The 24,956-nt window shown below is 36.8% G+C and overlaps 2 protein-coding genes across 5 annotated transcripts in view; one reads left to right on the top strand and one right to left on the bottom strand.

Moving 5' to 3' along the window:
- LOC113061585 (translin-associated factor X-interacting protein 1-like) overlaps positions 1–24,956 on the top strand; it is a 35,110-nt gene that overhangs the window by 3,395 nt on the left and 6,759 nt on the right. Inside the window, exon 4 of one of the 4 annotated variants that reach the window (XR_003278383.1) lies at positions 2,538–2,625. The exons of the other annotated variants lie outside the window; for them this stretch is intronic. The gene's annotated coding sequence lies outside the window, so the exon portion shown is untranslated. Of the gene's footprint in view, positions 1–2,537; positions 2,626–24,956 lie in introns of those variants that run through there. 4 annotated transcript variants of the gene reach the window in all.
- LOC113061584 (ran-binding protein 10-like) lies at positions 37–24,956 on the bottom strand. The gene is made up of 15 exons (XM_026230807.1): positions 24,591–24,956; positions 16,409–16,520; positions 15,201–15,253; positions 9,618–9,785; positions 9,471–9,493; positions 8,405–8,589; positions 8,155–8,267; positions 6,361–6,469; positions 4,957–5,105; positions 3,902–4,094; positions 3,626–3,762; positions 2,532–2,677; positions 2,002–2,113; positions 1,670–1,825; positions 37–979 (listed from the first exon to the last, which is right to left on the bottom strand). Exons 1-14 carry the CDS (start codon positions 24,787–24,789, stop codon positions 1,695–1,697), a joined length of 1,830 nt encoding a protein of 609 aa, XP_026086592.1. The 5' UTR covers positions 24,790–24,956; the 3' UTR covers positions 37–979; positions 1,670–1,694.

Raw genomic sequence — 24,956 nt, 5'->3', positions numbered from 1 at the left:
TGGAGCTTCTCAGTAATCAAACTACTGAGCTTAATGTTCTTTTGTCAAAAATGTTGCGCTTTTATTTGGTACAGCCACAAATATCAGAAAACCACTTGTTTACTTCAACATACCAAAATTAAAACTTAAAACTTGAGTGTAGGTTGACATTTTATGGTACCCACTGCTATAAAGATGGTAAAATATCAGTAAAATAGATGTATTTTTGGGCAAAGGTCTATGTTTGAAAATAGAATTCATCTACATTGGACTCAAGGGTAAGTGTGCGTCGTCGCTGCGCGATTGTGTCGAATCAAACTCGTGCTGGTGCCTGAGATACTGAAGTAGCTTAAAAGACACTAAGAGCCATGCATTATCTCACCCTCTCTCACACACTTACGGCAATGAAAACTTAATTCATGTATGCGCACACCAGCGTCCATTTAATTCCAAAAGGGGCTGTTGAGGTTGACCAAATAATAATAAAAAAAACTATATAATTTGCTTGTACATAGAAAAGGACTTGCTTAGAAACCCACAGTATGATCTGGTGAAGAGACACCTGTGTCTGCAAATATCCCGCTCTGACGACAAAAGAACATCTGTCTAAATACCTGAGCTCTGACTGAGAAAACCAGAGTGCGTAGCTCAAATTTACAGTAGGAACTTACCATTATGTCTGTTTTTGATATGCACTGAATTCACCCATGAAAAAAACTCTTGTTTGGGAAGTTGATTTGTTTCAAGATGAGCACAACAAACGGACAAAATATAAACTAAAATAAAAATGACTAGATAAACAGAATAATTAATTCATCTTTAAATAGTGTCACACAATTTGTATTTGATAATACTAAATTAAAAAGAAGCCTCTCTTCTCCTTTCTATTCGATCTGCTCGGCTGCTTCTGGCAAACGGCAAGTGACACACCAATTCAAACGCTTGTTCTCGTCATGGCAGCCAACCGGAAAGTCCTCCTCTTAGCCGTCCTGAACACTGCCTGAAGGAAATACAAATGGGTTATGCATGTGCAAGAATTTTGATTCATTAGCAGGCAAATAACTAGCAGAATAACAAAGTTCAGTAACCTGTAATGCTTTTTGTGCTACAAACCAGTGTGTTTGCAATATTATTAAGCAGCATAACACTGTTTTTGTACAGCTAAAATAACTGGAAGCGAATGACCCCGGAAGCCTCACACATTCAAGTTACAATTGGCCACACCTGCTCTTATGTAAAAAAAAAAAAAAGGCAGATAATACTGAATTAAAATAAAACCACAAGTGGGAAAAAAGTGAAGTAAAATATAAAATAGTGAATTTGACAAACGCTAGAAGGACGAACGATAAACCACATCTATAATTGTGCAATAAAATATAAACAAAAATGTAATAATATTACAGAGAAATTGACTTTACTTTTTTATTATTATTATTTATTAATGCTGCATGGTCTGATTTACTTAATCTTGCTCAATTTTACAAAACCATCCACCCACCAATTAATTGCATTTCATATTTTCTGATAAAGTGTTGTGTGTCTTGTTATAACCAGAATCATTTATGTTCCTATGTTACAAGTAAAATGAATTCTGACTTGAATTAAAACAAACTAATAACCTAAACTACATTTTACAACCAAATTTCTGTATTATAAATACAAATGTAGGATTTGTCAAAACTATAATTACCTTGGTGCTCCCTCGTGGACTGGTGCTAGTGCAAAAAGTTGTCGACTCTGGCGAAGGAGCAGGAACCAGAGCGAACTCTGGCCATCAGCTGCACGCACTCGGTGGCCTGACCCAGAGCCAGCATGAGTGGAGGCTGTTTGGGCAGATTCTGAGACTCTGAATGAGGGAAAAGATCACACATATTAAAACTAGTAAAAACTTGTGGCCATGTTACCAGATCACTACAAGCTAATTTATTGGTCTCATGTGACTGCAGCCACATTTAAATGAAAAGGGCCTACGTAAGAGATCATGTTTTCCAGAACTTTCTAGTGTTGTGATCTGAGACCTACCCAGAATAGCGCTGTTGAGAGCGGAGCAGATCGCCTCTCGTTGCATGGGGTCCAACTGCTGGCCCACGGGGCAGTTCCAGGGGTCTGAGTACGCCAGCAGACTGAATGCATCCTGAACACAAACATACACATTGGCGAGTGGGCACAAAGGATGCAAGTGTACTGCTCCCCACAGGGCTAATCAACTTTCCACTTGAACTGTGTATTTACATCAGCAACAAACTCAAGTGGTAGAGCGTTGTGTTAGCAGCGCAAGGTTGTGGGTTCAATTCCCAGGGAACACATGTTAGGTAAAAACTGTCAGCCTGAATGCACTGTTAGTCGCTTTGGATAAAAGCGTCTGCTAAATGCATACATTTAATTTAATTTAAACAAGAGGCAGAGTAGTTAAACAGATTTGTTTATATGCTTGGAATTTTACTGTGAGTCTAATAGACCACTTCACCAACATTTAATATAAAACTGATGAATTATGATTGTAGAGTTTCACTAGAAGACCCTACCCTCCTCTTTCCCTCTATCTCTCCTACCTGCAGCATCTTCTTGTGAGTGGCGTTCTTGCCATATTGGCGGCAGAGCTGCTCACTGAGGGCCTGAAGCTCTCTGCCGAACTGGATCATTCTCTCGGTGGCCGCCTGGTTTCCTCCACACAGCTGTCTTGAGCTGCAGCTATCATCTAGAGGAGCAGACAAAGCATAGCGCACATAGCTACTGTGGTTGAAATAAATTGCTTCAATATAGTACAGCTTGGAAAACGGGCATAAATTGCTTTATTAATCTGAGGATATGATTAATAAGAAAGTGGAACTATTTGGGAATGCAAATATTGCCAGAAGTATTATAATACAATACAACATAATATAATTCAGACTATATATTCATGGTATATTGTTTAAGATGTTTTAATGTTTTTTTAAGTACAAAAATACAATAAAAACAGTAATACTGTGAAATAATTGTTTTCAATTTGAATATATTTTAAAATGTAAATTATTTATGTAAGGACAATGACTTCAGTCTTCAGTGTCACAAAATCCTTCAGAAATCTTCTTATGATTATCTTTGCTGAAAATGTTCATATTTCATAGTTCATAATTATGATATATTTTTTTCTGAAATTTTTAATTACTAGAAAGTTTAATATAACAGAATTTATTTGTAATAAAAATATTTTGTAATATTATAAATGTCATTTTAAGACACCCTGGCTGAATTAAAATATTAAATTATTTTTTTTAAAAGTTACTGACCCCATAATGTTCAACAACAAAATAATGTAATATTATATAAAAAAAATCCTCCATATAATATAAAAATTACAATCAAAAAAATGTTAAACCCTGAGCACTGGGTGCTATAAAAAATACACACTTTACAAAAACTTTGCAACTACAAAAGATAACATCCTCTTTTTGTAACCTTGGAGAAAAACATTTAATGGGCTGAATTACAGCGAAGCTCAATTTAGCAGCTCTCAAGGGGGAGAAGGACAGAGAAAGAACTAGTCAGAGTGAAGAATGAATAAGGGATGAGAAGAATATTTTTTAAAAGCCGTTCTCACAGCATGCCGAGGATGACGTTGAAAGTTCTGCATGTGTGGTGTGCGTGCGAGCATGTCCCGTACCTGCTACTCCATTGCCAACACTGTTTTCATCCGCCTGCAGGATTTCCTGGTGTTTGTATGTGCCATTCATAATGCGAGTTGAGCTTTCTGTCACGCCGTTGCTGTAATGTTCTGCCTCTATTTCCATCTCACTATCACTGTCAACACACAAAAATACACAGTCAACAGCAGGGCTGGTCTCTAGAGAATGCAAGTACATAACATTTGTGAACAAGTTCAATTTTATATGCTTGGGCTTGCTTGCATGAAACTACCATCCCAAACAACAACACAAACCTAGTCTCCTGGTTGCTGGTGGCACTGTGGGGCTGTGACTTGGTGGAGTCGGTAGAGTTGGACTCGGAGTAATTGACGGAGGAAGGAGAGGAGGATGGAGAGGACGAGGTGGAGCTTACGCCTGTGTATTTGTTGTGGCTCTTATTTTTGTTAGTAGGGGTGACCCCGTTACTGCATGTGGGACTGTCTCCTCCTGAGTCATGAGGACAGAAAAAAACAATAAGAAACAGTATGAATGTGTTCTCTTGGAGAATTTCCTCATGATCATCAGATCCACACGGAATCAGAGCCTGCCGAATTCTGAATTTGAACTTCTGTTCTTCACAAAGGTCTATTCATCCTTCAACTCGTGCATCTTGGTCGAATAAATATTTGGTCTCATTTGATTCTTGCTTTCAGCTAACAATCAGACTAGTTGGCTCAAATAAGAAGTACATGAATAAATATTCAACAAATTAGATTTGTAGATCAAAAGATGTAAAAAGTACACATCATGGTGGTATTGTTGAACCAAATTTAACATATCAATAAATCGACCTGTAATAATAATAACAAAAAAGAATTAATCGATGATTAACTGCTTCCAATTGCATATATCTCCACCCTACACTTTTTGGGATAGTGTTAAATAGTTCAAGACAATTTAACAGAAACACCGTAGACATGAATAAATATCAAGGACATATGTGACCTCAAAATAAATAAAGACTAATAATAATAATAGTATGGTAACACTTTAGATTAGGAAACACATATTCACTATTGCAATTGGAAATACACAATGTGGGATTTGCTGCACTGAGTTTAATATATGAAGATTTTAATATCAAAAACTGACTGCTGTATTAAGGTAATGAATAGATGAATAGATAATTATTCGTATTTTTTTTTATATATTTATGTTAATGACCAATTAGGGGAGAAAATTGGTTTAAATGTAATGCAAATAATGTCACACTTTTCGATTTGTTATTTTTGACTCAACCAAATACATTTAATCACAAAGTGCTTAACTTTTAAGTAACACCATAGATGTTAGCATGTGTTTGTGTTACCTGTGTTGTGCACGTGAGCATTGGTGGCTCCGTGCCGCGGGCTCAGGTTGGGGGAGCCAGAATAGCTGTCCTGTGATTTAGGAGAGTGGACACTAAAGCACCGTACCTCACTATCTGTACCATTCACCATCTCCACAAATTGCCGACACCTAAGGGACAGCAGCAAAAATCACTTTTATACCAGTGACATCTCACACACAAATACACACGCACTTCAGACCTGCCAATCCATTCAAATGTCTGTCAACCAGATTTCTGTTATCCATTATGCCTACTGACTGACACTGTCAGCTCAGCAATCCATTAAACTGTCTGCTTGTCATTCAACTGTTATCCATCACAGAGAGAAAGAGGAGTCAGCTCACACTGCTTCCTTCCCACACATCCTACTATTCTACTATTTCCACACTATTCCCACAGCAGCATCTGACATCTGATGACATCCAACAGTGCAGTTAAATAATAACACACATGCACTTCCATATAAGGTTATATATATATATTATATAATTTGCTGATTTACTGATCAAAAATAATTTCTTATCATAATCAATGTTGAAAACACTTGCTGCTTAATAATTTTATGGAAACTGGGATCCACTGCTTTCAAGATTGTTTGGATGAGTAGAATGTTCAAAAGTACTTTTTTTTTCATTATTAGTGTTTTAACTGTAACTTTTGAACACAATCCCATCTCTGCAAGCCCAAACCAAAACTATTTTCTCCATTTACTCTCGATATCTTTTTTTTGTTTTTTTTTAAGTGCAAGTAGATTTACAAACCTTTCCATTTCTTAAACTTCAGCTATTGTTTGAAACCACTTATTTTAGTAGGTGGATCTTCTAATTGCATGCAATTAAAAGTCACTGCTCTCTCCAAAACCTATAAGCAAGATAAATATTTGGAAGTATGGCCTGCATATTATAAAAAAAACATCCACAATTCAGTAACTGATGTATAACTTGTAATGATTATAAAAAAAAAAAAAAGGTAGTTCAAAGGCAGCTCATTTTCCACCTTATGCAATAGTATGACTAATCGTATCAGAGCAGCTCAGACCAAAGCAACCATGACTCTTTTTTTGCAGTCAGTGTGTGTTTTTGCTAGAAAGAAAAGTAACAAAAAAAGAGCCAATTCGTCAGAATGACCATAGGGCGCTTTAGAACCTTCATTCTGTACAACACAGAGTTAAAGATTGCCCTAATCTCAGGCTGCATGTTTTCTGAGCCCGCTTTCACTACGAAACTCCAGAAAGCTGTGGCTGTTCGAATACAACTGAGCTCTACTGATCCCCAGAGTTGAGAACACATTTTCATTTGTTTCAGGATTTAAGCAACTCCTCTTGATCCATTCCGAACAAAAAAGGCACACACATGGTTCTCAGAGGCTGCTAGACATACTCACTTCAACATGAAGAGTAAATTGGGGTTGTGTTCTAGGAGTCCGGGGTACAACAGCTGTGTTGCTTCAATGGCTTCTCCAACACGTCCTGCCAATACCAGCTTCTGTATTCCTTTAAGCACAAAGAAGAAACAACTAGTGTGTTTTGTTTTTTTGTTAAAGTGGTCATATCATACATTTTTTATAACTCAATAGTTCTCCCTTAGGTCCACTTACAATGTTAGTAAAGTGTTTTGAGCATTCATTATTTAGTTTTATGATCATTTTCCTCGTCTCTGACTCTTTTAAACAGGTGTTTTATTACTCTTGTGCTTTTAAGGTCTATGTAACTGCCCTCCTCACAGGTGAAATAATAAATGGCACTTAGATGCAAGCTAAGGGTTTGCTGTCTGAGGGTATGCTGCCAATATAGGTTTTAAATGTTCCATTTAAATATAGTTTTTAAATGCTCTTTCTCTAACAGCTGCTTGCAAAGCTTGAATCAGATTGTGACAGATACGCATAATAATGTATAATGAAATATTCAGCCCTGAAGTTAAAAACGGTTCTTTAAAATAGGGTGACCTGGACTTGTCCTGGTCAGGGTTTCTAAATTGCGTCAAATGTCCAGACATTGGCTTTGTGTTACTTTTGTTTGCATATTCGCTGTAGGTAATGACAGAAAAGTAGTTTAACCTATGTAGTGCAGGCATGTGTACATATTCAACAAATCGTGGTGTGCATGAAAGTGGGATCTACAGAGAACGGTTAGAGCAATGTAACATTATGTGCACAACTTTAACCGCTGCGCCACGAAAAACCGTCATAAAGCTGAAAAAGCAGCATGGTGCATTAGTTGTGCATATAATGTTGCATTGCTTTTTTCAGCTTCTCATGCATGCATGAGTACCATGTTTTGTATGAGGACAGTAGAGAGTATGTAAATACGAAAATAAAGCCAAATCCTGGCCAGAACATGTCAGGGAAAATGAGGATGTACTGTATGGTAACCCTTATAAAAAAATAATATTATTGGGATTTTTCAGGATATGCAGAGCTGTAGGTGCTACACACACACCAGGAAAAAAACAATGTTTGGAGAACAGTTCTTATTTTGTTTAGGAATTATAGAATCAATGCTTCATACTTGTTACCTGAAAAGACTAAGATTGATATCTGCGTGAGTAGTAGCTTTGAAGCTATGTTTCAATATATAGTACATATTCGTTTTGCAATGGAGAAGTTTTAAATTCTGAAAGCTACAGCATGCTTTTATTGTACATTGGACTCTTTTAACTCAGAAGATCACAAAAGTTGATTACTCATGATAATATACCAATTTTCAGCATTAAATTATACTCCTATGGACTCTGCCTTTCTTTGTGAGCACAATCACACATAACATATAATCTATCTCATAGCTTATACTGAAATGCATTCAACAAGATTTATTAAATTCACTCAGTCGTAGCCAGTGCCAGATAACCAATTATGCTAACATTAAATATTCAGAGTGTTCATTACAGTTTAAATCAAAGATGCTTTATTATGACTTTAAATGAAAAATTTATAAAATACTCATAACTCATCATCCAAAAAAAGCAATAGTTTTGCTTTTTCCATAAAAAATTTAGTTCCATGTGACAGTTATATTTTCCTATACCCAAACCACAAATGACATGGGAAGATCTGAACTCATTACCAGTGTTATGTCTACATTAATTCCACCACATTCAAATCACGCAAGATATAATTATATTTTATCTCGATTTATTCCATTTATTTTTAGCTAAACCAGTTGACTTCATTCGTACTCACTCTGTCTGTTTTTTATGGAGGTTTGGTCCTCTTGGATCATGGTCTCTGTGGCTCTGGAAAAGGCCATTGCTGTGGCACAATACCCATGATGCACTAGGTAGCTGGACACCATACTGCAGATATAAACATAAAAAGGTTAATATGAGGAGAAGAAACATTATGAATCCCGAATAAGCAGCATGACATGAAGTAGATGTTTTTAATCATCTTTTAGACTGCTGAATTTATTATAAGTTGACTGGCTGCTCACTTCTGCAGAACAGACTGCCAGTCTCCCAGTCTTTCTCCGATGGGGAAGCGGGCAATCATGCTGTGGATCTTGGCCCTCCATTCGCTCATGTAGTCCTCAATGTCAAACACAAAAGGCTGCTGGCCAAAATTAGCATCTACTATCTCCCCTGGAGTCTGTAGCCCTACTGTGGGGTACAGGTTAGGCTGTAATGAGAGACGGAGACAAAAAGAGAGAGCTGAGAGTCTGCTCAGAAGGTCTACACATACACCGTCAGTAATTCTCAGCATAGGGGATGTTTCAGTCACACCGTAACTGGCAAGGCCTCAACTGAAGCTCCATACAGAAACATAAATCCTAATCTGCGCTCATAACTAGACTACACCACACCATCAATCTCCCATTAAAGGTATTCATTTAACAGACGCAGAGTGACTCACAAATGACGAACGCTACAATGCAAGCGATTCATCCTAGGGGGAGAGTAACATGAGAACTGCTGCAATACAAAGATTCAAAGTTGGGCAGAAAAGTACAAGCTAGCACACAGATACAGGCTTGATAGAGGCCTTGACGTGAAATATAAAAGTAGCCTGAAATTTTTGATAAAAACATCTTCATTTAAATAACAGTCTTTTTTTACTGATTTGCGAGTGGTGTCATTTTAGTATTATTTATATACTATTTTATATATTATCAATATTAGTTCATTTGTTTTTGACATTATTTGTATTTAAATATTTCCATTTAGCCCTATTTGTTTTTTTTACTAATGTTTCAGCTTTATTAACTGTAGTGTTCCTGTGGCTCAAGTGGTAGAGCGTTGTGTTAGCAGCGCAAGGTTGTGGGTTTGATTCCCAGGGAACACATATTAGGTAAAAACTGTTAGCCTGAATGCACTGTTAGTCACTTTGGATAAAAGCGTCTGCTAAATGCATAAATTTAATTTCATTTAGACAACTCATTTTCATTTAAATTTCTTAAGATTTTAATATTTATACTTAATTTTTAAATAAATAAATAAATAAATATATAATTTTTGTTTTAAGATTACACTGATTAAGAGAGATCTGTGTGCTTTACTTACTGGCAGATCTGTGAAAGCCACACCTGGAGGGAAAAGAACATCTTAGTATTGTTGATTCTGAGATTACATTAGACATATATATAAAAAAAATTAAGTTGAGCCCCGAAACTGATTTCTATTGACTTAAGCATTAAATTAAATTATTACCTAAACTGTGCCCATTCTTGGTGTAAAAGCATGTGTTATTGATGAGGTTCACGCAGCAGCCAATGACGTCGCCCGTTGTGAAGGTTGGGCCATACGGTTGGCCAGTCCCTGAAGAGCAAAAGGAGTGTCCATCGTCACCATGGTAACCATAGGAGTGCTTGTCCCAACCTGAGGTGAGAAAGAGAAATGCAATCATTAAAATGGCTATCACTTGGATTCAAAAACTGCATTTCCTGCACTGATGTTTGGGACAATTCTGTATAGTGGATATAAATATGCTAAAACATGTAAGACGGCAATGACAGTACTACACTTTTATTGGAAGCTAAAAGCATAAACAAATTAGCCGAAGTATGTAATAATCAAATATGCATGGGATGTCAACAATGGTGTTGCACTTATGTAGAGATCTAGGAGGGCACAGATTTTTCCAGCTAGTAAGGAATCTTGATTCTGCCTCTGTACTGATAGTCACAGAATGAGTCGGGGTTGATTTTAAGCCTGCAGCATTTGATATGCCATCTGGTCTACAGCATCATAAAATACTGCTTCTTACATAAATTATGAGCACCGTTCTCATAATTGTGTAGAAAAGAATATGTGGGGGACCCTCTCTAGGTAGGCAGCAAAACTCTTGGATAAAATAATTAGGCTGGACTACAGCAAAAAAAAAAAAAAAAACACTCAGGTCCCGACTGTAACCACTGATAATGGCCCTTGTGGGCAGAAGTTGGCTTTCCAGCTGTTCTGAAACAAGTACTGCATTTATGACAGGCGCAGTTAGGGTTTTTTATAACAACATAAAGAGAATATGTCCTTTAAAATGCTACATCCACTCCGAGGCTCGTTCGGTGGGCAGCTGGACAAGCCTGTGTGTAAATTTTACAAGACCAAATGAACAATTCAATAAACCTTGTACTGCCTCAAGCCACCAAGAGGAGGACATCTTCATCACTGACCGGGACAATCTGACTCGAAACATGAATGTTAGCAGACAATTGATTATTTCATCATAAAAATGGTATTGCGTAAGCAATAATTTTTATGGTCACTATGCGAAATGGAGTAAGCAAGTGCATTCTGAGAATGGCAGATTGAAAAGAAGCAAAAAGAATGAAAAAAAAAAACAAACAAACAAGAAAGTAAAGCAGTGGCTGTAGGGGGCTTGTGGTGTGGTATTAGATTAATCTGCAGAGCAGTGCGGGCAGGGATATTTCTCCTAAAGCAAAGCTCAGTGTTCCCTTCATGCTAATGAAATGGGCAGAACTCCAGTGTAGGATCAGAGACATGGAGGTCAGCGGGACACATTAAAACCATTACACTCAAACTGCACAAATACACATACCCACACATGCAAACATACAATTCATTCATTTCTCCATACATTCTCATAAGAAACTATATATATTATTTATTATATTAAATTATTTAATTATGTTAAATTCCTCAAATTTGTATTAATTTAGCTAAAAAAAATGCCTTTATCATTTGCTTTCCAATGAACCAGCTTTGTTCTATAACACACAATTACAAAATACACAAAATGTAAAATGCAAAACATCAGACCTAAAGGAAATGTGAATTTTCAAACATAAACACTAATCCAGCAAACTGAACCATGAACTGAACAAACACTGCACAAAAAAAGCAACTGCACATTTTCCAGCTAACAAAACCGCAAATACTTAGAAATTCAGTTTTCTTGAAACTACATAAAAACCCTTGTCAGACTGTGATGAGTGGGGCGGGGCCGAGAGCCGTGGGAATGGAGTGAGGTCGTGGGAGTGATTTGGAAATGAGAGACACCTGCGCCACTCACTGGTCTCAAGTCCCACGGAGGAGAATGGAAGGATAAAAGATGAGCTACGGCAGTGAAGGACGAGAGAGGACCAGGCCTGGATTTTATTTTGTGTTTTGGTTTTGGTTGTGTGCGACAGTCGTCTGCGAGGGGCTGTCGTGCTGTTTTGTGTTTACTTTTCCAAATAAGTAACACAAGTTACTTTTTTCCAATTTATTGATTGACAGCGCTCCCATGATGAGGGAAATCTGTTACTGTAGCTCTAAAATAAATATGAATATGCATTAATTCCTCTAACTCACAAAAACAAAACCACATACAGATGCAGTATTCCTCAAAATAAATAAATATAATGCAACTCAGAAGATGACGTTAAACAACACAAATATCCATTCTATTGACCAATGTTTTTGCTTCTGACCTTCGATGATCCAGTTCATCAATACTAATAAGCAAAAATTACTCAACAAACATTTGTATGTCTTTTTTTATTTATGAAGTGTGTTGAAATTTCTTCTTCAGCATTCTACTGTATGGCCGTAAATTTGCTTTCCCTTCAGCCTGAGGTTTATTCATTTCACTTTTGGTGTGAAAAGGCTTTTATATCTGCCAAAAACAGTACTTCTTTATTTTAGAAACAAACAAGCAAGCCCTGTCCAGATTTAAAAAAGGAATGCAATAGTAACGTATCGTATTACTTTCCATGAAAAGTAACGAAGTAACATAATTAGTTACTTTTTCATGGAGTAATGAAATATTGTAATGCATTACTTTTAAAAGCAACTTTCCCCAACATGGTTGCTAAAAAGTTCTGAAGTTCCAAGCATGCATTGCAGCATGAATAAATTATAAAGATACTATTAAAGGTTTATTGTTTTGCTGTTTGCTGGCTTCATTTAAAGGGGTAATAAGATGTTGCTAAAAAGAAAAAATGTTAACATATTTGGTGTAATGAAAGGTGTTTATATGGTTTAAGTTTAAAAAAACACATTATTTTTTCAAATACTATCCATAATTGTTTCTCCTCTATGCCCTCCCTTTCTGAAATGTGTCGTGTTTTACAAAGCTCATCATTTTGAAAAGCAAGGTGTGCTCGGATTAGCTAGCTATCCAGTGCTTTGTGATTGGCCGAATGCCTCAAGCATGCGATGGAAATGTTATGCCCCTGTGATGCGTGTCTCAGTTAGAACAACAACGCGACAAGACAGAAACAATAAAACCCATTACAAACGAGCCATTGTTGCATCCAGTGGGGACATAATTATGGATTATAATGACTTATACAGTGTTTTTACAGTATCGTGATATGTGGGGGCATGTTCAAATGAGGCGTTTTAGGAGGGCGCGGACTAGTCTTAATATTTATAAAGAATATCTCTTTGGGTTTGAGACTTTAGTCTTTGCAACTTTACAGATCTTTATGCACCAAGAGCTTGTAACAATTGAAAACTTGAAATTGCATCATATGAGCCATTTAAACTTTTTTTGTTGTTGTTTTGTCATTATTGTTTCACGTAAAGTGCATAAAAAGTGCATTTAATTTTATTTATTTTTTTTACATTTTTTGATTGGCACCGTTCTTGAGGTCCTACAGTCCTACAGTATGTTCAACCACTTAAATCTAAATTCTGGATATCTTAGTCATGTAAGAAGCTTTACAAGCGAAGACAACGGTGTCCATTATGGTTACTATAACATTTCATTATGTTCTTGATTCCAACATCATAATTTTACTGAGATAATCTGATAACGGAATAAGTCCATGTTTGTCATTCGTACCTACAACCAGACAAAGAATATCATGCTGTTGGCTTTAAACACACCAGAAAATACACTGGTCACCCAACATTGTCCACTATATTCCAAAACACTTTGAGACAAAGAGTGGTTTATACAGAGAGCTCAGGGGTCAATAAACACATAAGTTGTCATCAGCACTCATATGCCAAATTGGCTAGATTGCTCTGAAGCATTTCAATTGCCTCAGGCACAATATAGAAGCTAAAAAACAATTGACAAAGTCACTTGATTGGTCAAAGCGGTCACAGGAGGGTGACATAAACCTAACTGTGCCCAGAATTCTTCACCCTATTTCTGCATGTAGACCTTTCTCTTATGCTCGTCAAATAAATGCTACCGTTTGGGGTCAATTTCGACTTAAAATAAATTGCTGTTCTTTCAATAAAAAAAAAAGCATCACAGTTTTCACAAAATTATTAATCAGCACAACTGTTTTCAACATTGATAAAAATAATAATAATAAAAAAATTCTTGAGTACCAAAATCAGCAAATTAGAATGATTTCCGAAGGATCATGTGACATTGAAGAATTGAGTCATGACTTCTGAAAATACTTGACGCTATATAGATAAATATAGAGCTAACATGTAATGTTATGTTTCTACAACAAAATGGGTTTCACATACTGAATCTATTTTAATATTCTTCAAAACGTGTCTACTTGCATCTTAAATCTTAATGAATGTGTCAACTAAACTAAAGCTAGATTTAATTACACCACGTTCAATTCAGTGTTTAATTTAGCAACACACTTTGATTTAAATTTAATCTTACTATTAAACTACATTTAAATTTAGTCAGATTAACTTTACATTGTCAAATCATACTTGTGTACAAACTGATAGAATAAAGCAGCCAACATATTTTTCAAAATACAAATACTATGTATACGAGTGTGCTCCACATACGATAGTCGAAATATTCAGTCACCTTTCATTATGAGAATTGAAACACATTTCATTTGGTTTTTGATATCACCCTTGATTATATTTGGTTATTGTGTCATTTTTCATTCCAGTTGGTCATTTAAATGAACTGGTTCAGTAGCAGCTTGACGTCCTATGGAGTGTAAATGGATTCTCTTTGAGAATGACAAGATTTTTTTCTGATTAATTTTAACTTTTTGTATGAATAATTATGACAAGGCTTTGTGATCTCAGAACATTCTGGACACCATGTAAAATCCATTGAGGAAAACCAATAATGAGATCTAGGTCTCCTCTACTCTCGTACTCGTGAGAGAGAAAAAAAAAACACATCACAAAGTTATTTCCTGAGATTAAGGTGCACAGAGAGAAAAACCTTGAGATGTCTCTGCATTTGCAAGGTCATTTCCACAGCTGATGTTTTTCAGGACATGTTGAGGCCCGTTCTTGGCCTGAATTACAGTCTTACTGTGATAGAAAGATATTAAAAAGTGAAAGATGGAAAAAGTAGGAGACAAATGGTCTTAGGCTACAAGACTATAGCCAAAAGTGAACTGTAAAGTCAGCATTGGCCTTTCATGAAATTATTCATCAGTCCACACTACTGCACTGGAAAATGTCTCCATAATCTTTAATCAAAATTTTAAAACTTTCTCTTTTATTCTTCAAAGCTCATCTTCCTAAATAACTTTCCTTTTTAGCTCTATCCAATCACCTGGCTCCATTCTGGTATGTAACGCCCACTTTTCACAATCCAATCAATCCCGATGGATGTTATCAAGTCCCTCCCTACTTCTTTTCCTCCAATATTCTGCCAGAATTAAAAGGGTTTATGAACAACTTTTTTTTTTTACTTAAACACACTTAATTTGTAATCAAATAAAGTTACCTTTTAAGTTGGCTACAGACATGTAAGCTCATCTGCTCATTAGTCACCCACAGTTCACCATTATCCGTAGTGAACAGTTTTAGTGTACATACAAGCACGCACACAGACAGACACACACACACACACACACACACACACACACACACACACACACACAAACACAAACTCACCAGGAAGTCTGTTCATGTTGACCCCCTGGGCAGACAGTCCAATACCCATGTACCTGCAAACACCAATGAGACAGGACAAATTTTAGCATTACTAAAAATAAGGACTCTGATAAACAATGAGACTGCATTTAAACCATACACGGTGCTCCTGATTTCTGCAACATTAGAGAACAAAAAAGGTCCATGGCCTGTTGTCAATATTATAGCGATGTATAAAGCACAGCTCACACAGAAGCCAATTTTAAAGCAATGAGAACCTCATTTTTTGTGTCGGTCAGTATGCAGTGAATATGCATGGGGAAATCTTTTGCTGTCACATAAAATTTGCGGTTGTGTCGATTCCTATGTAAATGACTAGTTTTCACCAGTGAAAAGTCACAAAATAATTGTAAATTTGACTGCTACATAATAAAATAAGAGAACAATCAAGTTTAATAAACTGCGATTAAACTCAGTATAAGCCTCTGTGCACAAGGTACTTTGAGGTACTTTTCAAAAGTGAGTCTGGGAGAGAGTTCCACAGCCTGGGACCACAGTGACTAAAGGATGACTCGACACTTTTCAACAGATTTAGGCACGACTTGTAAGTTGCAGTTAGATGGCCTAGAAAAAACATTGGTGATCCAGCAGGAATATATTTAGGAATCATTGCAAAATGGTGACAGGAAAGGGTGGAACAATTTTCCATTTATTTTTGGACAATGATATCTTCAAACTGAAGGCATGACAAATGCTTTCCAAGTATTGACTCAAGCATGATGCAGGGTCAACGTTTCACAGCAATTATCATTCTGATACTATGAGAATGCTTTATTTTAATTTCGGAATGTCTTCGTATTTGGATTGTCATTTAGCTCTTTGATAACTTCACTCAAGCTACATGAACTTAATATTTTATAATGACTTAAAGATCACTGTGTGCTTCAGTGGAAGCAAGGACATCTGTACAAGAAGTCACATGTTCAATGAACAATCTAGAAATAGTACAGAATATTCAATATTTCTTAATAATTTTATGTTTATCATTTTTTCAAATCCTAGGATTTTCAATGTTCTCTCAGGATTTTGAACCCCACTATATGTAAAACAGATTAATAAAACAGTCACCTCTTGTCTTCAAATTTTACCAGTGACGCAACTTTCCAATTGATGTACATATCATAAGTAAATTGTTCAAATGCCACCAACCAGAAGCTGTTTGCACTTACCCATCCCTTCCTTTGCTTACGATCTTCACCTCAAAGTAGTAGATACCACAAGCGGCAGGGATAGGATGGGTGGCCCGTACAGATGCTGCATCTTTGTGGTTTTTTCCGTGGCCTAAAGCGAGACGGAAACATTGAGGGAAATGAGTCACTGACCAAACACACACTCTGGTATAGATGACTGTCCACATACATAAGGTTCAGAGATGTTTTTAAGAGCACATATGCAGGGTTTTCAAATAAGGATAGGTCACGAAAGTTGACGACAACAGGCTCCAACAAACTGCTTTTAAATGTAAAGAACCTGAAAGAAACATGTGCAATAGGAGTCAGGTGAATCCAAAACCAACTATACACTACTTGGCTTCCTTCTATCTCTTAGTCTTACAGCTCTCCAGACCATCACCAACATTAGACAGGTTCTACTGCTTTCAAAAGTAGCAAACCAAAACAATGTAAGTCCACCGAAATGTTTTTCTGAACATAAAATAACATCGTTTGAGAAAAGTCTTACAATGGAAGTAAAGTTTTACCAAAACTGTTTGGTTACCAACATCCTTCGAAATGTCTACCTTTGTATTCCGCTGAGGAGGGAAAGTAATTTAGGTTTGGGTGAGTGAATAATGACATAATTTTCATTTTTGGGTGAACTATCCCTTTAAGTTATCTTTTTAATGTTAAAATTAGGGCTGGGATGATAAATCAATGCAGAACCGATTCGTGGATCGATTCTTAGATTTTTAGAATCCATCGCGATGCAGTGCCATCTGCTGCTCAAAATTAATCTCAGAATCGAAGGCATTTCAAGAAAGAATCGCGATGCATTCTGAAAATCTCAGAATCGATGCTGAATCATTTTTGGATTCGCGATGCATCAATTTATTTTCCCAGGCCTAGTTAAAATACCCTCTCCTAACCCTTTTTGATGTGCAGAGACATCTATAATTATGCTGAGGTTGTATTCACAAAGAGTGCAAACAACAGTGTGGCAATAAAACATCACTGTTTGAGTGGGACTACCTGTTTGTGCGACAGTTTGTTTGTAAATGAGGAGTGATTGGGAAACCAATCTGGTAGCAATCATTTTTGCATTTCCATTTATTTGTGCAGAAATTATACACCGCAGCTTTAAAAATTCCCAGAAGTTCTATAAAGTCAACATGAAAACAAAATGACCGTTTACTTTTTAAGAGACTACTCTAATCTTAATGTAAAGATTAATCAGTGTTTAATTCAAAGAAGATTTTTTTTTTTTAAGTTTCTAAAATGACTTTCGTCCTCTGCTGACATCATCAAGCCCTCTTATTTGTTTATCTCCTCCCCTTCTAATGCAAAGGTCCGTTCTGATCTGGTAAGCCCACTTTCATGATACCTGACGGATGAATCAATTCTCGATTCTACTTCACTCAACAAGTCACACTATGGAAATAAAATGTGTTTTGAATGCCATTTAATGTTGTCTTTAAAGTTAAACTCTAATATACGCTATAACATAAAATCTTCTCAATTCAATTGTGAGAAAGGAAGTTGGCAAGTGTCATTGTCTTCTAAGCCTCCATTTACCATAGCAATGTGCTCCAATCTCCTAATCCAGTTTCCTGCAGGTTGTATGTAACACCTCCCAGCATTAATGGACACACGTTATTAGATTCTTCACTGCACTTCCAGAGTCTCATGTTTAACTCGTCCGTGCACACGTATATGGACATTTCAAGCGTTTCATTGTGTTTATGTGCCCTAGACCTGTAACATAACCTTTACCTGAAGTTTAATTGCAAGGCACCAGGTCACGTTGCAACTGTGTGGTTTTTCAATACAAAAATGAGCATCCGTATATTCACCATCATCATCTCTGATTACTGTTATAATATTAAATCACTTATTTTTACCTTTCCAGGTTCTGCTAGGAAGTCAAAATAGGTTTGTCTGCCAAACCCAGACAAGCATTCATAATCAAGAACACACACAAAATCTATTTATAACCTTGGCTCATACAACCAGAGTAAAGGCAGATGACCCTGTATGTGCAAATCCCCAACTCTCTCTCTTAACACACACTACAAATGCACATACGTGTGCACCGCCCCCTGCTCGCACACTCAATCTATTTATACATCATGCCATGACCACACCATTCTAGGAGGACAGAACAGCAAGAGGACCCTGGGTGATTCTCTCCTTCTTTAGTCTGTCCGTCCCTCCCTCCCTCTCTATTTCTATGTCAAACATGCTTAATGCAGAAAACACAAACGGCTTTCATTTTTTGAAGTCCTCTTCTGCAGTGCATAAGTCTGCTCCATCTTACAGCGCTGCTCTAATCTAATATTTAATAATAATAAAAATTTGCTTCAAAAAACATTCAAATGCACAAATATGTGTTTTGCCATACCACCACAGTGGCATCGAATACCACGGTGGAGCTGTTGTATCGCTAACCGGCACAGCCATAATCATAATCATAACTAAAACTTTCAGTGAAACGGACAGACTTCTCTTGTGACGTATGCTGGACTTCTCCAATCATTTAGTTAAACTCCACCCCTTTCTTGCAACTGACGTACTGCACGCTCAATTTAGGATGATCTGGCTCATACAACCAAGTTCACGCCCTACATTTCGTTTATTTGTTTACAAAAAATAATCTACAATACGGAAAAACTGTTGTACTTGCATTTTATCACAAATTTAATTGTCATGAAAATAAATGTCAAAATGCATCAAGCTGATTCTATTTTTTTTACTTACAATTATTAAATATTAGGGATTCACCATAAGCTGGTTGAAAATCGATACAAATATGTGACGATTCAAATCGATTGAGATGTTAAATGAATCGTGATACGTTTGAAGTGGTTGTTTATATGAATGTATCTCTGGAGAGAACTGACTGTCTTTAGAAAAGTTTAGATAGCATTTTCTTTTCATCTCTTCTCTGTATAATGCATATTAAAGCATTGTTCATAAGCATGGAGCTGCTTTGTTTACAGCCAAATAAACCAAGGAAACGCTGTATTGCTGCTGTTCCATGAGCGCCACCTGCTGTCAGAGAGTGAAACTGCATCTCATTCAGCCATTCTGCTGTCTTTGTTTCTTGCCAATGTTTTATGTTAGCCTGCGGTAATACCAAACTCTGCTACTTCGCTTTGCTTCGTAGACAGAGTCTGGAAGGGCATATTTGACAAGCATTTATTTTTTCGTGGGGGGGGGGGGGGGGCACTTGTCTGAAGTTTAAAGTTATTGGTGTACCCCTAAGCCAATCACATAACCTTTGGTTATGATGCATGTTATGCGCCAACTCAGCCGCCTCGAACTACCCAGTTTCTCGATGATGATCAGTAACAGTTGATAAATTACATTTTTCCCTAAACCTGTCGGGAGTAAGGCCACAACATCAACTCCATTCGAAATGTGAAACAAAAAATCTTCTTGTTTGGGCTTCAGTTGGCAAATGCCGGGAATATATTCTCCACAACAGAGCGAATAGATCCTGTGTCTCCATTTCTACTGTCATTTTCCCTAACCTAAACTACAGTTTTAAATTTGGCGCTTAGCATCTACGTCATGGCTCTTAGCCCGCTCTCTGTTTGTTGATTGGACAGCTGGTGCGGAGCCGGAGAAAAACTGGGAGCTGGTTTGCTATCTCAGACTGAGTGCAGAAGCAAACTGAAATTGAGCGGAAGTACGAGTCTGACATAGGCTAGTTTGATGATGTATAGTTTCACAAAACTAAAATCGGAGCATTCTGTTTTTGTTTTAAAATGTCAAATTATACAATCTACAATTATACAATTTAGATTTAAAAAACTGCACATGCTGCATGTATTCAGCATCTTTGTTTGGATAGTGATTCCAATGCATTGGTTGCACTTAATTTTGAACAGAAAGTCGGAATTAAAAAAATGAAAATGTTGGGGTATGAGGTTTTTTTAAGTACAGGTGGTACCGAGTACCTGATCAACACGGTTCTTGATGCACTATCCCAAAGGTGCGCAGGTGCACTCTCTTCATAAAAGCACTGAGACTCGGTGGCCTCAAAAGGAGGAAAGACACCAAACTAACAAAATACTTTAAAGACATACAACCAGATCAAGAGTTCAAGCAGATAAGTTTCATTGTGTCTCCCATAGCCTACACTGATTTATTTGCGGCGGCCCGCCACAATATCAAAACTGACCGCCAAAAATTGATTTTCTTTGACTTTGTGGGATAAACATGAGCACTGCACGTGTCAAAGTCAAAACCCATTGTTGCTGTTTTGGTATCACTGTATTTCTGAAGGAAACCGATTGTCTTCAGAAAATTATGGATGTCATTTTCATTTAATCTTGCCTGTAATGCCTGAGCAGCGTTTGTGAGTTCTGATTTGATTTACAGCCGTTACCAGGGAAACCTCTCTCTTTGGCGCTCTTCAAGCGCCTCCTGCTGGCAGAGAATGAATTTGCATATATATGCCACAATAAATAGAGTGCAAGGCTCTGGGAAACACCATTTCTGTTATGAATAATATTCAATATTTTAATTTGAATGTCAGATTGATATAAACGCTGTTATTAGATTAGTTAATCATTAGCGTAAATGCGGCTAACGCTAATATAATGAGCATTAGAATGAAGTTTCTTTATTACCTATTAAATGCTCCGATAACTTACATTAGTGTAAAGAAAAAAACAACAACAGGACATTATGATATCTACTATTTTTACACGCCAGAGGCTTTTAAATGAATTGTGAATCTAAAATATGTGTGAACCGTGGATTTTCACTGGTATTGGTACCAAATACTGAAATTTTGGTAGCGTGACAACACTAGAAAGAGCACAAACAACACCTTTATTTATATGAAATGGAGTTTGTTTTAAAATTTCAATTTAGTTTTATTTTACATATTTCTGTTTCAAAAAGAAATGTGCAGTATTTTGTCCATGCAATCATACAAGGAAACCTTTTCATTTATAATTTAATAATATCACCATACAAATATTATATATATATATATATATATATATATATATATATATATATATATATATATATATATATATATATATACTAAATACTTTTATTTTATTTATTTATTTATTTTATTTGGTAAATATGACACGTTTTCGTAAAATTCACAAATGAATATAAAAAGAAACATAAAAAATGATGAACAGTGGAATGATATTCATACACTCTCACATAAACACACATACAATCAAAATTGCACTGCTATGATAAAACTCCTTTTCACAATTAAGGTTTCTCCGTCAAAACATCTAAGGCAAACTGTGGGGAGCTTTACAAGGCTACAGCTGGCACCCATAATAACATCAGCCAAGCAGGCAAAAAAAAAAAACACTACAATATGAGAGAACAAAGACACCGGGAGAGAAGATTGGGAGTGTTGTGCTAGTGTTAGCAAACAGGGTTTCACAGCTTCACAGAGACACTAAAGGGAATGAACACAATCTGGTGATGTCACAGCACCGACTGATCATGCATGATTGGCTCCTCAGACAGACTAAAGCCCTCTATAGGCAAACATTACAGAGCTTAAAGGAAACACAGAGTCCAACAGACTGCACAGAAAAAACATCTGAGCTTATGCTATATTTGTATTTATTTATCTTGCATTAATCTTCTCACAGGACGTGGTGTAAAAATATATGCATGGATGTAGTGCTGCAAAAGTCACATTTCCTCTCTCCATTAATGGGCTCACGTCCTTGTCAGTGTGACAAAGAGTAAAATGAGGTCCACACTGGGAACAAACCTAGAGAATGAGCCTCTGGTGTCTTTTCTCCTTGTTTCATCATGCAAAAGCTTGGCTATTTTTACATGCTTCCTAAATAAAGATGGAGAGCCATGTGGGATAACATAATATAACATGTTATCAACACACTATTTGACAGCATATATCTATTGTCTTTACTTGACAGCAACACGAGGTTACCTAAAATTTAGTCTACAGAAATAGAATCTGGTACACTGGCAAAATAGCACTGAAGGTTAATAGACTGCAGGTTAAATCATTTATTAAGTTGAGCTGCTTTAAATATTTACATTTAGCAGACATATTATGTCATTTAGCAAATATGCTGCTACAAGGCTCTATTTAAAAACAGATTATAGTAACAAGCCTTTAATATCTACTAATCTAATTTAATCAACTGCAATCCTGCGTTGAGGATAAACTGACCGGAAAACAGTCAGGATGGCAGAACAAAAAGAAACAATGACCCTTGAAGAATCAGTATATCAATATAATCTGACTCTTAAAAATCAAAAACCTGGCTAACATCACACACCTTATGAAGAGGTAAACATACCCACAGCCTGAAAGAAGATAGCTGTCAGTGAGGTACAATTTTCCGCAGACACAAAGCAGTGTACATTACCAAAATAATGCAGCATTGTTCCTTGATGTTTCAAAGGGAATGAACTGAACTATAAGGACAAACTTCCCACTGGGCCTGAGCATTGACACAAACAGCTGTCAAATGCAACATGTAAGAAAATGAACACACCAGTGATCCTAAAATGGTAACTATCTATCCTAATGTACTGCACAACATGCCCACAGACACACACACCATTGAATCAGAATTAGGTGCTTTATAACAACATTTGTGCCTAAACTAAAAATAACCAGGGTACATGTCAGCTACATTTCAGTAATATGTCAGACAACACACTAAAGTATTTTTACAAACCTAATAATTCACATAGATGCAGTAACAAAAAGAGTCATTATTTTTATGACATGGAATAACACTAGTATAAATTGCTTTTTAAATGTCAGTTTTGATGGCTAGTCAGTAAAACTACTTTATAGTTCAATTAAATATCATACAAGTAGGTTTAACTGTAACGCACTTTTTTTTAAAATGCATGCTAGCAAATATTCAGTTAGCACTCTGAAAACCAGAATATATACTAGCAACTATATTGTTCAATTCAATTCAATTCAATATTTTTCCAACTAACTAAAGAATAAGTAATAGTACTTAACGAATCATTTCTAGTAAACTGGAAAGGACACCAGCAAAAATTACAGTAGTTACAGTATTAGACAAGAATGAATAGTTGATATGTGAACAACAGAACTGCATAGAATTCAAAATGTCAAAAATGTGTAATTTGCTACCAAGAACGATGGAAGTTATCTGGCACTACTGGGACAGTAACTTGTGGCATAGGAATGGGTACTTGTAAATAACACAGGCTATAAGGGACTAATTAAGCAGATACTACTGGGATCTGAACGACTAGTCTAATGTATGTCTAATGAAACTGAAAAGATAGCAGTCATTGTTGGATTTCTCAGTAGTGATAAAATAAATAAGTGCTAGCAAGATTCAAAACAGATACCAGTTAACTTGTAATAATCTTTTTAAACAAACCCACTAAAAGATTATATTGTGCTTATTGGTGGTTCTTAAAATACTGCTTTATTGTGTATTCTCTAAAAGCATGTAACCTTACACAGTTGTTAAACAAAAAAAGTAGATACTATTGGGGTAAATTCACAGACCCCCCTGGGGGTGACTGGGTCATTCGAAACGCCACGACTGTTTAGACAAGCTAGTGTTGCAGAACTCGAATTCAGCGCTTCGAAAGATTTGCTCTGATTCGAATCGTCCGTCAACACAAATACGCACATGTTCGTGCGTCAAATACGCACTAAAATCATTTTCAGCGATTTGTTTCATTGTGATGCGGCTCGTGTCCTTATATAAATCACCCGATAACTGATACACAAATACACTTATGCAATGCGGAGGAAACTAACTAGCATATGCAAATTCATTGCAATGGTGTAGCTGCTTAGCTGCCCTTATTGCCCTGTCGTGGCTAGCTAGCACCAACCTTGACTAAATCACCGAAAGGGGAGTACAAAACAAGCTCGGCAAATCAATAACTCTTAATGTTTATGACATGGTAATAGGTAAAAGATAGGTGTCCAAAAGCTAGACACCCCAGCCGTGCTTATTCCCCGAGCTACTCTCGCTAGCCGAATTCTGACATGATGGTTTGCTAAATGTCAACCCATTTGGACATTCCTCTTTCCTTCTATGCAACAAAGCAAAGGGGACGGGAAAAAAGCAGCTCAAACTAGATCGGGGAGATTGCATATATTCGAGTGCAGCGAACCAGTCAGGGCCTACGGGTTGACAGTTCAGCGTGTGTCACAGCTGTATACCTTTGTAATGCACCCGCAGATTATTCTGTGAGAGCCCGATGTAGCTGTACTTATCCTTGGGGCTCCAAGATCGGGGTAAGGGGGTCTCTTCCTCATTCACGGCCGGGTACAGCCGCTTCAAGCGCTCGTTTAGCTCATGCTCTTGGTAATTAAAAGCAGGATCTCCTGTTAGCAGGCTCCCCGCTCCAAGCTCTGCCATTTTTGCTTATGTTTTTGTATTCCTCCTAGTGATCCTACCCTGTTTTGCCAATCCGCTAAAAATGAGAGAGCGCTAGACTGCGGAGAGAAACAGCAGCGGTGAGATATCCGCGGATCAGTGACGTGTGGGGACTGTAGTTGAACACAAAGTCCTGCGCAGCGCACACT

Source organism: Carassius auratus, chromosome 43 (genome assembly GCF_003368295.1).
Source record: "Carassius auratus strain Wakin chromosome 43, ASM336829v1, whole genome shotgun sequence".
Classification (NCBI taxonomy): domain Eukaryota; kingdom Metazoa; phylum Chordata; class Actinopteri; order Cypriniformes; family Cyprinidae; genus Carassius; species Carassius auratus.
This window is presented reverse-complemented; position numbering and strand designations above follow the sequence as displayed.